At 34.6% G+C, this 15,000-nt stretch overlaps 2 protein-coding genes across 5 annotated transcripts in view; one reads left to right on the top strand and one right to left on the bottom strand.

Moving 5' to 3' along the window:
* The window catches only part of LOC144964766 (uncharacterized), a 9,391-nt gene extending 5,479 nt beyond the window's left edge, over positions 1-3,912 (top strand). The window contains exons 3-6 of the mRNA XM_078899364.1: positions 62-183; positions 1,039-1,213; positions 2,696-2,784; positions 3,702-3,912. Of these exons, the coding sequence (XP_078755490.1) occupies positions 62-183; positions 1,039-1,213; positions 2,696-2,784; positions 3,702-3,831 (516 nt within the window). The 3' untranslated portion in view covers positions 3,832-3,912. The remainder of the gene's footprint in view (positions 1-61; positions 184-1,038; positions 1,214-2,695; positions 2,785-3,701) is intronic.
* Positions 3,913-8,441: 4,529 nt separating this feature from the next.
* LOC144964764 (uncharacterized) overlaps positions 8,442-15,000 on the bottom strand; it is an 86,534-nt gene continuing 79,975 nt past the window's right edge. For all 4 annotated transcript variants that reach the window (XM_078899357.1, XM_078899359.1, XM_078899361.1 and 1 more), the window contains 2 exons: positions 12,992-13,171; positions 8,442-11,286 (listed from right to left, as the gene is read on the bottom strand). In XM_078899357.1, the coding sequence (XP_078755483.1) occupies positions 11,115-11,286; positions 12,992-13,171 (352 nt within the window). In that variant the 3' untranslated portion in view covers positions 8,442-11,114. The remainder of the gene's footprint in view (positions 11,287-12,991; positions 13,172-15,000) is intronic.

Genomic DNA, 15,000 nt, shown 5'->3' with positions numbered 1-15,000 from the left:
TTGTTTTTTCTACCATATTCTTCACATCTGCTGTAATTATTGTCTATTGAATTTATTTCAGGAGTTATCGGTTGGAGGTGACCCCATTACAGAGATTCCTCTACCCACGACTAACAGCTATGAGCGAGTTATCAAAAAAGTGGAAGAAAATCCATTTACAACAACAAAATTCTTACCCAACAGGTGATAGATTTATATCTTTAAAAATGTAGAACAAGCTGGCAATAATGTTTACATCACTTTCTGATTTAATGGGAATTAATGTCAGACAGGTCATTTATAAACAAACATACCCTGTCATGTTATGTCATCATGTCAGCTTTTTTCTGGCCATTCATTTATTGCAAGCAACATCTTAATGAAATTTTATTGTTTTTCAATTGTTGTGTTCTTCATAAAAACACCCTGCAGAATCGTCGGCCCTCTCTGGTTCATGGATTATTCAGCAGCCTAAACCTTGCTGTCAGATGTGTTCATTTTTTTGTGAGAGATCATTTTTTTTTTTCTGTTTTTCATATCTCCATTATATATTTGATTAGGACCAACCAGTATCAGATGATAATACAACAGATTTTGAGGGGAGTACTAGAGAGGTTTGGGTAACAAACAAAATTGTCTCAGCCTTACGTCTTTGTCATTTAATTTCACAGTGATACATTGAAAGAAGTTCCTTTCCTTTTCATTAATGCATTTATTCAGGATTGAAGAGGTCTTGTGTTTTTTTCTCACATTGAAATTGTGTAGGCTTGACTCTGAGGCTAAGTTGGAATCAAGTGAAAAATCTTTATAAATCTTTTTGTGATAGTCTGTCAAGAAATGATGATCTTTGGAAACAGTTTTTGGGCTTGGTGTTTTTTTTTATAATTTCTTTTGTTTTTTGTTGTTTTTTGGGGGGTTTTTTTGGGGGGGATGGGGGGGGGGGGGGATACAAAATATTTTGATTAATTTTGCTTTTTCTTGTCTAAATTTTTAAAAATCAAATAATGCTAATATTTTCACGTTTTTGCAGATGTTTTTCAAATTTATACTAATTTTTAGATCCAAGAAAGACAAATCCTCTGGGGATTCTCCATCCACAAGGACAAAGCCACAACCCACAAATGTACGAGAAGAATCGGCCCTATATCCACCTAACTACAGTGACAGGTCAGCCAAACTCATTTCTATCGATGAATCTGTCATTTTGATTGAGGAGCAGAGAATTAAAGCAGAGGTAAGTTAAAAAATTATTTTCCCTATACTTTTATTCCCTTTTGACTTTAAAAAGTTTCAAAGATTTTAGCAATCCTTTCATTTGGGGGATCCATCTGGCTCAGTTGGTAGAGCATTTGCCTTACAAGCCGTAATTAGTCCCAGATGCAGAGGAGATTACTTCTGATCCCTCTGTCTACTAAGCATTGAATTGTTAGCTGGGTTTGCCATCCATTGTACATATTTTTCTATTTTATCCCATTTATTGTCCACTCAATCCATGTTCGAAACATTGTGCATGACCAAACATTATCAAATCAACAATCATTATGTACTGCGTCACTTTTTACAGCCTTCCTTGCCGTTACCTAGAAATTCCATGAAGGAATCATATAATAAAGGAGAAAGCACAAGAACATCTCAGCTTTGAAGGCTTGTATCCTGCGAATCATAAAATCTGAAACTTTGCATCTTTATACACTTTTTAATTAACCAGTTAACTGCCATACTCTGGAAAAAGATGCATTAAAAATTGGGCAGGAAAGCGTGTCTTTTAAATATCGATCGATTTAAATGACCCTCATCTTGGCAAAAACTCTCAAACCTGGGACTTTGTGAAGTCGACATAGACAATGCTGTTAATAGCCAGGTACTCATTTTATACCCGAGTACAGTAAGAGAATGTGAGTAAAGAGCCTTTTCCAAAGACTTAACTATGTGCTGCACAACTCTTAACTGATTAAAGATCTTATAAAGGTAAAGCACATATTTAAAAGGCAAATCAAATTATTTTAAGGTTTAAATTTCCCTTTTTCTTATCTTTTCTGTTTCAAACACCATGGTAGTTTTGGCACAATTCAAAAACTATGATGCAATGATGTCATAATACTATTTTATTCTTAATAGGGGACAATATTATTCATGTTTGGAACTTTAAAATATTAGACAGAGAAGGCAATTTTAAAGTCAATAGCTAGAAACGAATGAGAAAAATATTTCTGGCTCACATCCATCTCCTATAAGAACAGCATTTATTTCCATTGAATAATTGAAAGGGGCTTCAATTTAACTAAAAATCGTGACAACTTATTAACATTCCATGGTATACAGTCATAGATAAGAGCGGAGAAACTTTCCAACCTCAGCTCTTATAGAATGTTTTCATAAGTAAACAAATGTCTCATATGAATAGGAATATTACATTGCCCACGTGAGCAAATTTAGGATTAATTTTCTTTCCCAAGTGAAAAATAAATGAAATATGCCTGAAACGAGGGGCTTAAATTTGAGACTTCCTTGTTACAGTGAAATAACAATAACAAAATACTCATCCATCTCATCTCCTCCCGAAAAAAAAAATTACATTATACATCTTTCATGGAAAATTTGTAGATTGCATATATAAAATTATTTTAGACGAATATTCTAAAATCAAATCAAAGTCCACTTTCCCTTACGGTTAATAACTTGTTATCCATCTGTTTCCTCCCAATCCTTTACAAAGCAAATTGCTGCCGAGAGAGCAGCTCAAAGATTGGCGGAACATTTCACCAATAAGATGGAGCCATACCAACCGTCACGTGTGGATATGAGGTAGGTCTCTCTCCCTCCCTCTCTCTCTCTCTCTCTCTCTCTCTCTCTCTCTCTCTCTCTCTTTATATATATATATATATATATATTTCTATATATATATATATATATATTTCTCTTTTTCTTTCACCCTACTAACATTACACACACACACACACACACACACAATGCCGAAAACTGACTGGATACCTTTATCTTTTTTTTTTTAATTTGTCTTGAAATATTTTACCTCAATGAATTAAGGTGATCCCCAATTTACATTTTTTTAAAAACCTGATACTTATAAGAAGCATGTGTGTGTACCTTTGGAGAAGTATTAAGTGTAAGAATTTTTTTTTAACTTGGAGAATATTTTACCTGGTCAAAATGGAAAAAAAATTGGCATTTTGGCAATGTATAACAGATTTTACCATTTTTATTCCCAAGAAATTCCGACTCTTTTACTGTTGCCGAGTTAATTTTTTTCCTAATTTATATTGATAGAAATTGTCAGAAGGTTAAATACATATATAAACGCTTATATAGTGCATTCCTGCATATTTAACCATGCTCCATATGCTTCAAAATCTTATTTATTCCTCCTATAGGCCATTTTGAGCCAAATCTCCATTCAAATGCAGTAAAAAAATTTGTTAAGAATACTTCTTATACTAACTCTCTTACAACTCATTCACACTCACACCCGACTGGAATGAGGTAATGTGTGTACAACTCATTCACACCCGACTCGAATGAGTTAATGTGTGTTAAGTGTGTTATCAAAGAATATCAAGGACAAAGTTTCCCTATGATTGTCATTTGTTTCATCACTGACCATGCTCAACATTGTTTGCTTAACTTTGTAACAAGATACGACACTGTAGCAATGACGCCTTTTAGATGCTTGTCCTTCTCTCATCCTGGTGATTATTTTTCCACAGATACAGACAACCAAAAGTTGATGAAGACAATGACGACGACTCTGATGAAAATGCTTATGAAAACAATGATGAAGACAGTGATGATATAGCCAGCGAAGATGAGGAAAAAGATGTCGATGACGAATTATGACATTTTGTGTTTAATTTAAATTTTTTCATTTTTGTTTCGTTTACTCCATATTCTCAATCTAAATAAAATCATTCTTCATAATTTTCACTTTTCATGGATTCTCCTTTATGATTTCATTGTTGATGTTTTCATGAAGACAAAGAGACAGTATAGTATATGCTGTTACTGCTCTCATGTAGTATCGCTAGTTAAACTACAAACTGGTTACAATGAAGTCACCAAGCTTGTGTTGAATATGGGGTGTCATAATTAATGTCTATTCATGAAATGGAAATGGTGATTTTTCATATTAAAGCATCTGACTCTAACCATGTAAGTGCAAGAGAGGTGATTTTGAGGGGAAAAAATTTAGTGTGGCTTTTGTAATAACACTTGTCATTTGTGTCTAGATCAAACAATTACATTTCCATTAAATAACGGTGCCGGTTTGTTTTTGTTGGTTACAACCATATCTATATCAGTATCAGACTTAATCAACACTTATTTTACTTATGTCTAAATGCTTTTGTCAAGGCACTTCAGAATGGGAATGCTGTTGATACGGAAAAAAAATCATTGAAACAGCAGGAGTGAACAAGTTTCTGATTCCTCCAAATCCATGCGACAGGGTAGGCATGCCGGGTTCAAACCTCAATTGAAAATGTCGTGATTGGTAAAAAAACAAACTTTTAAATACGTTTTTCCAGATGTAAGCTAAATATTTTTTTTTTTACTGCACGTGATGCTGGCAAGGTTGAATTGGAAGCCCTCAATATCTTTTTTAGATCAGGGTTCAGAGTATCTAGGATGTACTTGAACTCTAGTGTAAAGAAGAAAAAAAGCAAAAAAGAAATCCAAAGACAAAAATAGGAACCACAATCTTTTATTTGGTAAATTCAGGGGAGGTAAATGCATGCACACTTTATGGTATAAATAATAAATAAGTAAATGACAAAAAATTCAATGTAACTCCTTGATCACAGATTGGTTGCTATGGTGACGTATTAAATATTTCTGGTGTAAAAATTCTACGTTTTTGACGATGCTCTCTATACAGATATAATATGGCAAGAATATTATTTAAAATAAAAGTCATGGGGTATAGGCATATCTACAATGAATTTCTCATTTCATAAACTGATTGGGTTATAATTGCACTGAAGTGTTAAAAAGATGAAAAAGAAATTGCACAGAACACTAAAATACAGATCTGAAAAAGTGTGTATGAAATAGTGCCAGACAAGGCAAGAAAGAAAAATACAAGAAAAAACAACCATCCCAAAAAAATCAGTCTTCATTGCCTAGGGATCGAACCACAGATTTCTTGATAACGTGCTACTATTACACCAGAGGTTACCCAATAGTTGAAATCATTTTAATGCCTATGTCCCAACTAGCAGGTAACCTCTCTGGTGTAGGAGAATGTCAGACCGGTAATAATAATAAAGTATTCTTTTATAGCGCTAAATGCCAAAGCCTCAAACGCTTAAGTGGGAGGTCTTCAGGAGGTCTGAGGTTCGATCCCCAGTCAAGGAAGACTGATTTTTATGGAACAGTTTTTTTTGTCTAGTAATTTTCTTTCTTTCTTTGTCTAGCATTGTTTCATTCACACTTTTTTCAGATCTTTATCTTATTGTGTAGATACACAATGATGGGGCTTAAAACTGTCACTACCGTCCATCACCTGACCAGCTATGTGATGTGATAAAGATCTGAACAAGGGTGTATGAAAGGTGACAGACAAATCAAGAGAGAAAAATAGAAGAAGAAAAAAACCATCCCAAAAAATCAGTTTAGACTGATTTTTTTGGGATGGTTTTTTATTTCTTCTATTTTTGTTTCTTGATTTGTCTGGCACCTTTCATAGACATCTGTCCAGATATTTATTTAACACTGGTGCCTGCTCCTTAATTTCTTAATTTTTTATGTGATGTGATACAACATCCACTGCCTTGGTACAGCCTTGATGACTGAGCTCCTTGTATAAAGTAGATCGTGCACTCTAATGGTGCCGGTGGTACTGACTGACATCATTCAACTCGTTAACAATAAAAATAAACTATAAATAATAATAGGGTCTACTATGTACATACAATATGGTTGAGAATATATAGTCTGCTCTGATTTCAGGAGCAAGCATTTTGATTTGTCGTCCAACTTGTAAAACTTTGGATATTAAAAATTGTTCATAGTATATACATCTCTCAAATTCATTTGAGTTGTTTTACTATATATCTATGGTGCACTAATATATTATTTCAGAAAAGTGATTATGAGAAATATAGGGGCTATGGAAAAGTGCCAGATGTAAAAAAAAATATAATTATGGTTTTAATATAAATCGACAGTGCACTATTTTTTTTTAATTTTGTTTAAAATATAATTAATTTAATATATAGAAATAACAGTTGATTTAATTATGGGTGCTAAAACTAGATTTGTATCAAACAAAATATAGCAATGGTTTTATAGAACTGATACATAGACAACTGAAATGCATAATACATCTCGAGAAATGTTGATTGAATTTAACCATTATGCAGTAAGTAATTTTTTTCCTATTATTCATCTGGTAATAACTTCAGATTTAACCATTTTCACAAAGGTAACTGATAATTGATACAACCCGGATTGAAGCCCAGTTTACTGTTTTCTTGTTGTATTGTAAGGCTGGACGTCAAAATTGAAATCTGCCTGCAAAGGGTTAAATAACAAAGATAGACTAAGTGTTTTCAATGTTAACTTCCTGCAGATCTGCTATTGAGATGTCTCCATATATTCCCATTGCATATGTATCATCTCTATGACATTCGCTAGACAGTATGATGCCAAATTCACAATTACAGTAAAACATTATATGTATATAGGAATCATGCTGCTTTACATCATCAAAACGCCTTTTGATTTAGGCTAGAAAACTATTACTTTTTTTACTGATAGATAAGATAAGATGATTCTTAATATGACAAAAAGTCTCAAAATCAAAAACTTCAAAAAGGTCTCAGGTTACTTATTTAAATTTTTACAACGATTAGCAAAAGTTCTAAATGTAATAACTCTCTGAATGTTTACATAAGTTACCATCTACAAACTTTTTCTAAGTGCTTATTCATTCAACTTTTGAGCAGTGCATTTGAGCGGAGAATTCTGAGGCATTCGGCTTTTCATAAATAGTCTCATTCAGCCTTAAATTTAACCAAAAACACTGTCACAAATGATAAGCTAGAATTGAATATAATAATGCAGCAGGATGGACCATCAGTCCTGGTTACATCTAAGGTTTTGTTAAATATAAGGTGGAGTTTACTTAATGGGTAAAATATTTTTTTAAAGGTTACATTTTTAATGTGCTTATCCACAGTAAACGCCATGCTCTAAGCTTTTATAATGAATTTACTTTTAATATCCGATGATTGAACTATTTACATTTAAAGTAAGACTAGATATGCAGCCTGCTCACTGATAGGTTAGTACAATTTACAGACCAAGACAGCTACTTTAAGCAAAGGGGACTTTGAAATGTTATGTCCACCTCCGATAGGACCATGAGGAAAATGTGTGCAAAACAACCTTTCCTGGAGTATGGCATAAAGTTGTCTGATTGCGATTACTGGCTCAGGAACTAATTAGGTTCTATTGTGAGTTCAGAACCATACCTCTTCTGCACCGAAACAACACATGGGCTTTTATAATTACCGTTGCATATTAGGTTTTCTGTATTTACAATAATTTATCAAAGCAATAAATACAATTGAATCCATAAAAACTGTTGATATATTCTATTCTATTGTATCAAAGAGAACGGGGGGGGGGGGGGGGGGGGGCTGTGCACTTTGGCCAAAATTCAGTAGGAGGGTGTGCAAATTGACCAATCCATAGAAGGAAGGGAGGGGAGGGGGTGCATTTTGGTCATTTTCTTATTAAGGTGAGGCGAGGGGTGATGTATGAAATGGTTTTCTTTCAACCAAATATACTGGTTTTTTTAGGGGCTGAAATGTAATAGAAGTGGGGGAGGGAGGATCTATTTGATAAAGTAGAGTATGGTTTCATAAGTTAATTACTGCTTACGTTTTTTTATCACAATGGATAGCTGGTGTAAATTATTTAATGTCCTGTCAACTGTGTCAGCATAGCTATGTTTGTGTCAACATTGACGACAAAGAAAAATACAATTGTCAAACCAAAGATTTCATATTCAAAAGTCATGAACTTAAACCTTTCTTCTCATTGTTTTCTGTAAAAATTGTTTTTCCGTTCATCATCATGGCTAGGACACTGACACAATTTATTTCCTTCACAAGCCTTTCTCCCATGGCTGCTTCAAATCAGCTTGAATATAAATCTAATCAATTTTAACAAACACAATAGGACACTTTAATTGTAAATTGACATTTCTAACCTTTGAGTCTTTGAGACAATATAAATATCGCATGGCAACTTCAAACTGACAGAAATCATTTTACATAGGTCACCCATCACCTCAGAACGGTTTTCAATATGTCAGGCTTTTTTACGATGAAAATCATAAATCTATGGTTTTTGTCATAGAATTGACATTATCGTATCCATTTAATATATTTACAATTACAAACTTTTAACTGATTTTTTAAAAACTGGAATTTTAAGCTTCATTTCTTCTTTTTTTATTTATTTATTTATTTATTTCATCAAAAACTGATAGGGAATCTCACACTTTCACACCGTTTTGGAGAGTTGGGTCACCAATATATCCTTTTCATAAGACAGTAAAAATATTGAGTTATTCTAAAACTAGATTTTGGTATTTCTAAGTGTAATGATAAGTACATTATTTACATTGGGACATTTCAGTATAGTAAAAACAAAAATCACACATGGAACATGTTATAATAACACAATAAAAGAGATGCTGAGTATTTGATATATGAACAAAATTACAATTTACAAAAACAGACATAAAATGTCATGTTGCCTTTAAGAACGAATTAGTCAATTCCCTAATATCTGACATAATATAAAAAGATTATTTTTGTATTAGAAAATAAAAATATAAGCCTTCATCACGACCTTCTGTCTCAGTCATCATCTCTATGCCAATGACACCCAGTTATACACTCATTTCATCCAAAAAAAATCGAAGAAACAAAACAGCGACTCGCAGCATGTCTAGATAACATTAAAGCATGGATGACAAACAACAAGCTTAAATTCAACAAGGACAAAACTGAGTTGAATGTATTCAAAAAGACAGGAAAGGATATACTCATTAACCAACTGTCCCTCTGAGAATCTGTTATTAAAAATTCCATTGTCATTCGAAACCTTGTTTTCTATTTTGACACTCACCTAGACATGCTCGCACACATAACAAAGTGCTGTCACTGTCAGGCGGTTCATAGCGCTCTCCAAATGATATGCAGAATACAAATGTTATTGATGACGAAACATGCAAAACACTCATCCATGCCCTTGTTACTAGCTGCTTGGATATTGTAACTCTCCTGTACAGCCTACTAAAAACATCGCTGAACAGACTACAATTGATGCAAAACAAAGCTGCTCGTATAGTTACAAGGACAAAGCCTGGGGACCATATAACATCGATCCTTAAGCCACTACACTGGATTCCAATAGAGAAAAAAATAATATACAAAATCGCATGTTTTGCTTAAGATTGCCTTCACCATACATTATCTGAATATCTTGAATGCCTTGTGAGGGAATATAGACCAACTCGATCTCTGTGATCCGCCAGTTCTTCACTAGTGGAGAATAACATCCCAAGAACAAAGTTTGCTGAGCATGGTTTTGCATTTTCGGCTCCAATCATATGGAATTCTTTACCACCTAAAACCCGACAATGTGAAAGTTTACCATTCTTCAAACGATATTTAAAAACAAACCTTTTTAATTCTGCTTTTCGTGATTCTATGTGAACTTCGAACATGATGTGTGTGTTACTGTTGTGGTGATTTCGTAGTCGAATGAATGAACTTGTGTGATACCAAAAAAACTATTGTAAAGCACCTCTGAGCACTAATTGTGGATACTGGCGCTATATCAAAAAATAATTATAATAACTAAATATTTGTAGATTATGATTGTTATTAACAAAGAGCTCAAAGAAATGATTGTACTTTATATAAAACATATATTACCTACTGGTATGGAAGGGGGAGGGAAGAACTTATTTGGGTTCGGTTTGTTTTGTTTTCATATTTTATTTTTAAGATGTTACCAGTGCTTGCCTAGGTAAAGGCATAAATCTATAACTACTAAGAGTTCAAAAACTTTCATGATAGCAGGCGCCTGAGAAAAATATCATATGAAAATATAAGTATAAGAACATTTGATTTATTTAACAGCAAATCTTCAAAGCCCTCTACAATGTAACTATCTGTTCTCCAATGGCGTAAAGATTGAGTCATGCCATTTGTGACCCATCATCTCAAAACAGTATTATGTATTATGTCAAAAAGTGAATATAAAATTAAAATATTCATTCTCCAATACAAAACAAAACAAAAATGTATCTCAAGTTTCGTGGTTTTGATATTAAATTCTATTTTTAGCATAAATAACACTCCTACATAAGACTGTTTTGAGACTGTAGGTCATATTTTAAGGCCAGCTGTATATAAATTATTCATGGGTTTTTCTCGAAAGTTCTCTAATACACTGTGACTTCTTTCAACGACTTATAAGTAAATGTTTGCATGGAAGATTTCGGATTTATCAATTTACACAACATTTTGTCTATGTAATATGACCCAATGTTTTATTAAAAACTATAATTTTTTTAACGGAACGAAATTCTCGGATGGTGAAAGAAACAGTCCTTTATAAGATAAAGGGAGTTGGGTTTTTTTGTTTGTTTTTCCGTTATTTTGCTTTCAAACTCTCATACCCATTTTAATCCCAAACAGATGTATTTTCTGACAGAAAAAGGAGAGTAAGATAAAGGATATAGAAATAATATTTTTATCTATTTTTCATTGTAAAGAGCTGTAAACACATATGAGGCAAACAGTTCAATATGGAAGTACTTGGAAAGAGGGAGAAATAGGGATTGTCAAACTTCTATTCAGAACTCTCGTATAATTATTTTCCTAAAAGCACCACCATGACACATTGCATCAGAAAAAGTCACATGACTATAATGTGACAGACACGTGACTCAAAGAGACACACGACCAAATTTAGACAAATGCATGACTAGAGTCAAACATTCACATGACTATAATGTGACAGACACGTGACTAGACTCAAAGAGACACACGACTAAATTTAGACAAATGCATGACTAGAGTCAAACAGTCGCATGACTAATTAAACAACAAGTCATTAAAGTTTTTGAGCAGACTGACAATACTAGTGGTGTAGTTGGTACAAGTCCTGACAACCTTCAAACGGTCCGCACGTTCAAAGTTGGACTTGGTCATTTCATAGTACTCTCCATCACTCAATGTCAGGGATTTCAAATCAGGACATCGTAACCTGTAAGGAATTGAAGGTAAACATGCAGACAAAAGTTAAAAGTTTGGCATTGAATTTTATTAAATAATCACAGGCATAACAATTGACGTTTTAGCCTTTATACCTTCATCACTAGCAAGAAATTCAGACAGAGCTAGTGCAGAAAGTCTGCAGAGAATAAACCCCTCATTGAACAAGTGTTTCAGTCCTACACTCTAATGGGGCTAAACCAAAACCACACTTAGATATTGACTCGTACATAGATTCTAATTTCCTGCTTTTTGGAACTGAGACCAAAAATGTCCATTAAAGAATTGTCTGGTTTCAAGTCTGTGCTCATACCACTAAGCTATTGGCTGAAACGATGGGAAAATGTTCCTTATAAGTATAACACCATTGGGGCTAAAGTTTAGCCACATTTCTGTAGCATTAAACAGACAGTAACTATTTCTTCCTATAGAAAAGGTTTGAAGGGATGCTAGCCTTAAGTATTTTTAATTTGATCTTGCATATCCAGCTACCCAATCACTTCTGTTCTAAATGGACATAGTGGTCATAAAAAGTCTTGACTGAACCAAAAGCTGATGACAATACCTTTGCCAGTACTTTGATTTCTCTGCCACACTGAGCTATCCGGACACCTCGATATGTGAAATCATTTTTTGTTAAATTAGTAATATCAAAGCAAAGCAGCAGTCTTTAAATGAAATACATAGTTATAAAACTTAAAACAAAAACCTGAAAAAAAGAAAGACGATAATTAAGTCCATTAATGACCTTTAATTGTCCATTGTGTATGGCATCATGAGGGTTGAAATACATTACTTCTAGATTTTAACTAACTAAACTTTATATACGACCATAACAACTTACCAATAGATCAATAAGGCATGTAATCTTTGAAAAAACCCTAGCCCCAAAAAAATTCACAAATGAGAAACTTTTAGAAATAGTAATATACCATTCTCCTATATGTAGGCCCCTGTGATTATAAATTTAGTCACTGATCAAAAGAGTAAAGAAGGTAGCAAATGAAAACCAAATGAAATACAAACAAAATTTTTAATTGAGCATTTATATAGTACATACAATATCCACTATGCATTCTCAAAGCAGTATACAAGGGCCAAGAGCAACACTTAACATGAAGGACTGTTAGGTGATACATATTACAATTTTTGACAAAGTAGTCAGGATATCAATCTCTTGATATTCCACCATCTGAAGTTAATAGTTATATTCCTTCACTTTTTTTTTTCCAAAACACATTTTGCTTATGTAACAATTTACTATTTACCTGATGGTATCATCAACCGTCATCAACCTTCAAATATGCACTCCAGACTATCAGGAAAGTGGAAGTACCATCATTTTTATTTCCTTTCGAATATGCAGGATAGACTGCAAGCTGCATAAAGTCAACACTCTTAATGTAAGTCAACACCTCAAGTGGGTCCTACATTTTCTGTTTATATCTAAAAGTCTTCCATTCCCATTGATTATGTGACTTTCTTAAAATCAACCAATTTTTCTGGCCCAGCGGTGATGGCTTTATCAGGATTCAACTGTATAATCATGATCATATTCTGAATTCTCTTGTTTTCCCCTTCCATCTTCACACAGCGTGGGGTGTTTTTTTTCCATATACCTACCCAAATAAGAATAACGGAAACAACTACTTACGCCAAAAAAAGAAATCCCCAAAAAACAACATAACTTTACAAACCTGATGTGATCAATAAACTTGTTGCTCTTGTCACTGAACCGAATAGTGTCCGGATCCCACTGGACCTCCATCCTTTCCATCTTGGGGCAATGCTGGGCAAAAGCTGCCATGATCTGATCCACATGGACACGTGACTGCATCTTCAGGAACCAGCCGTTCGCCGTTCCCAGGACACAGATGCTGAAATACACAAATGATATTCCTGTTTATCTGAAATCTAATCAAGATCTCTCCTGCTGTAGTCTTTCTAGCCAATAGGCCACTGGATCCGGAGATTATTCCGGTTTCTATTGATGTGCTATGCATTGAGGTAAAATACTCGTGACATCCACCAGCCAGATATAACGTGCTAACACACAAAACTATAAGTAACCTTGAGCGTTTATATTCAGATCGATAGAATTTAATGAGAACTAATCATCCGAATGACTTTCTAAAAACAATAAAAAGAGCTGAGTGAAGTCAAGATCGTTCCTTCTATAGATGTGTATCGATTTACAGTTATATCTGACAGACAAATAAAAATACAAAATAAAATTCCCTTTATTCATCCCATAGGGGAAGTTTGTCTCTAGGGTCTATTCAAAGGGAAGACTGGAATAACCCAGGCGTCAGCCGCTGTGCAGCGCCGCAAATTGAGCTAAGGCGAGGTGACTTGCCACACAGCGCAGCGGCGGGTGATCGAACTCGATACCTTTCGGGTAGGAAGCAAAGACCGCACCGCTGAGCCACGTTGCCCCCAAATAGTCAAACACATCTGTCATGTATATAAATTGACGTTGCTGCTTCTGCTATCATTGAATCACAAAATGACCTGAGCAGATAGGCCTAAGTTGGTGAGAACTGATCCCCTCCACAGTTGTCTAAAAGCATCAAAGCATCAACTGAACACTTTCAATATCCTTTAAACTTACAGCAAACAGACGACATCAGAGTAACCCTTTAACAACCTTTGTTTGTATGTGAGCTGTGAGTTCCATTGGGATGTGACCCAACTGGAACGCAGATGAATGCTGGATCAGACATCTAATACAGGAATCATCATAAAAGGGTGCATTTTATCATAAGCTTTTAGCATGAGTGCACAGGATGTTCTGACGGTTGTACAAACATATAAATAATAAATTGACATTTTCGCAAGGTAATTTGTGAAACATACTAGAAACTGAAGTCAATGGTGTTTCTGGGTGGCTCAACGGTAAGATGTCTCGTCTTGTAACAAATCAAGTGATGCTAATGGTGGTCAGTGGCCGATGCGTGACATTGATTGGACAACTCTGGCCCGGCATTGCTTCCTTGAGTACGACATTTTACACACTCGACTCAGATGTGAATGAGTACTTGTCTTTTGGTGGTGATAGATATTACCACGGTGCTCTAAACTTGAGCCCGGCATAGGTTCCTTGAGTAAGACATTTTACACACTCGACTCAGATGTAAATGAGAACTTGTCTTTTGAGCTCTTATATTGTCGAATACGTTCGATTCTTTTAGCAAGGGGTCCTAAGCCACCAACAACACTGAACATGTAGGACAAGTCATGGCGCAGAGACAAAGCTGTTACCAGCAAGCTACTACCCATCTTACATTTATGTGAATAGGAAATGTAAGTAAAGCATCTTCTTTTCAATGGTCGCAATTTAGCGCCGCTAACAGCGGGACTTGAACCACCGATCTACGAGTCACAGATGGAGTCATGGGACAAGACATCCAAAGTCATTCTAAAAATAAATAAATCATTAAACGGAAATTTAAATTGAGTTCCATTATGATCTCTGATTTGGGATTGGCGCATTGTCTAGCGCGTTTAGCAAGGTACTTTCGTGGGAATGTCATGTAGAAATGCTAAAATAATAAGTTTATTTTGTCAAAGATGTGGAGATGAGGGATACGTGACATGATCCTCTCTCGGTTCATCGAACTCCTCCTTTACAACGAAAGTACCCCAATTCCCCCCTCCCCCCTCTATCATTCCCCTCACTCACCGTCCGCGGTTCTCACACTACAAG

This window comes from Berghia stephanieae, chromosome 2 (assembly GCF_034508935.2).
Source record: "Berghia stephanieae isolate SIO BIC M18660-M18661 chromosome 2, UCSD_Bste_1.3, whole genome shotgun sequence".
Lineage (NCBI taxonomy): Eukaryota > Metazoa > Mollusca > Gastropoda > Nudibranchia > Aeolidiidae > Berghia > Berghia stephanieae.
This window is presented reverse-complemented; position numbering and strand designations above follow the sequence as displayed.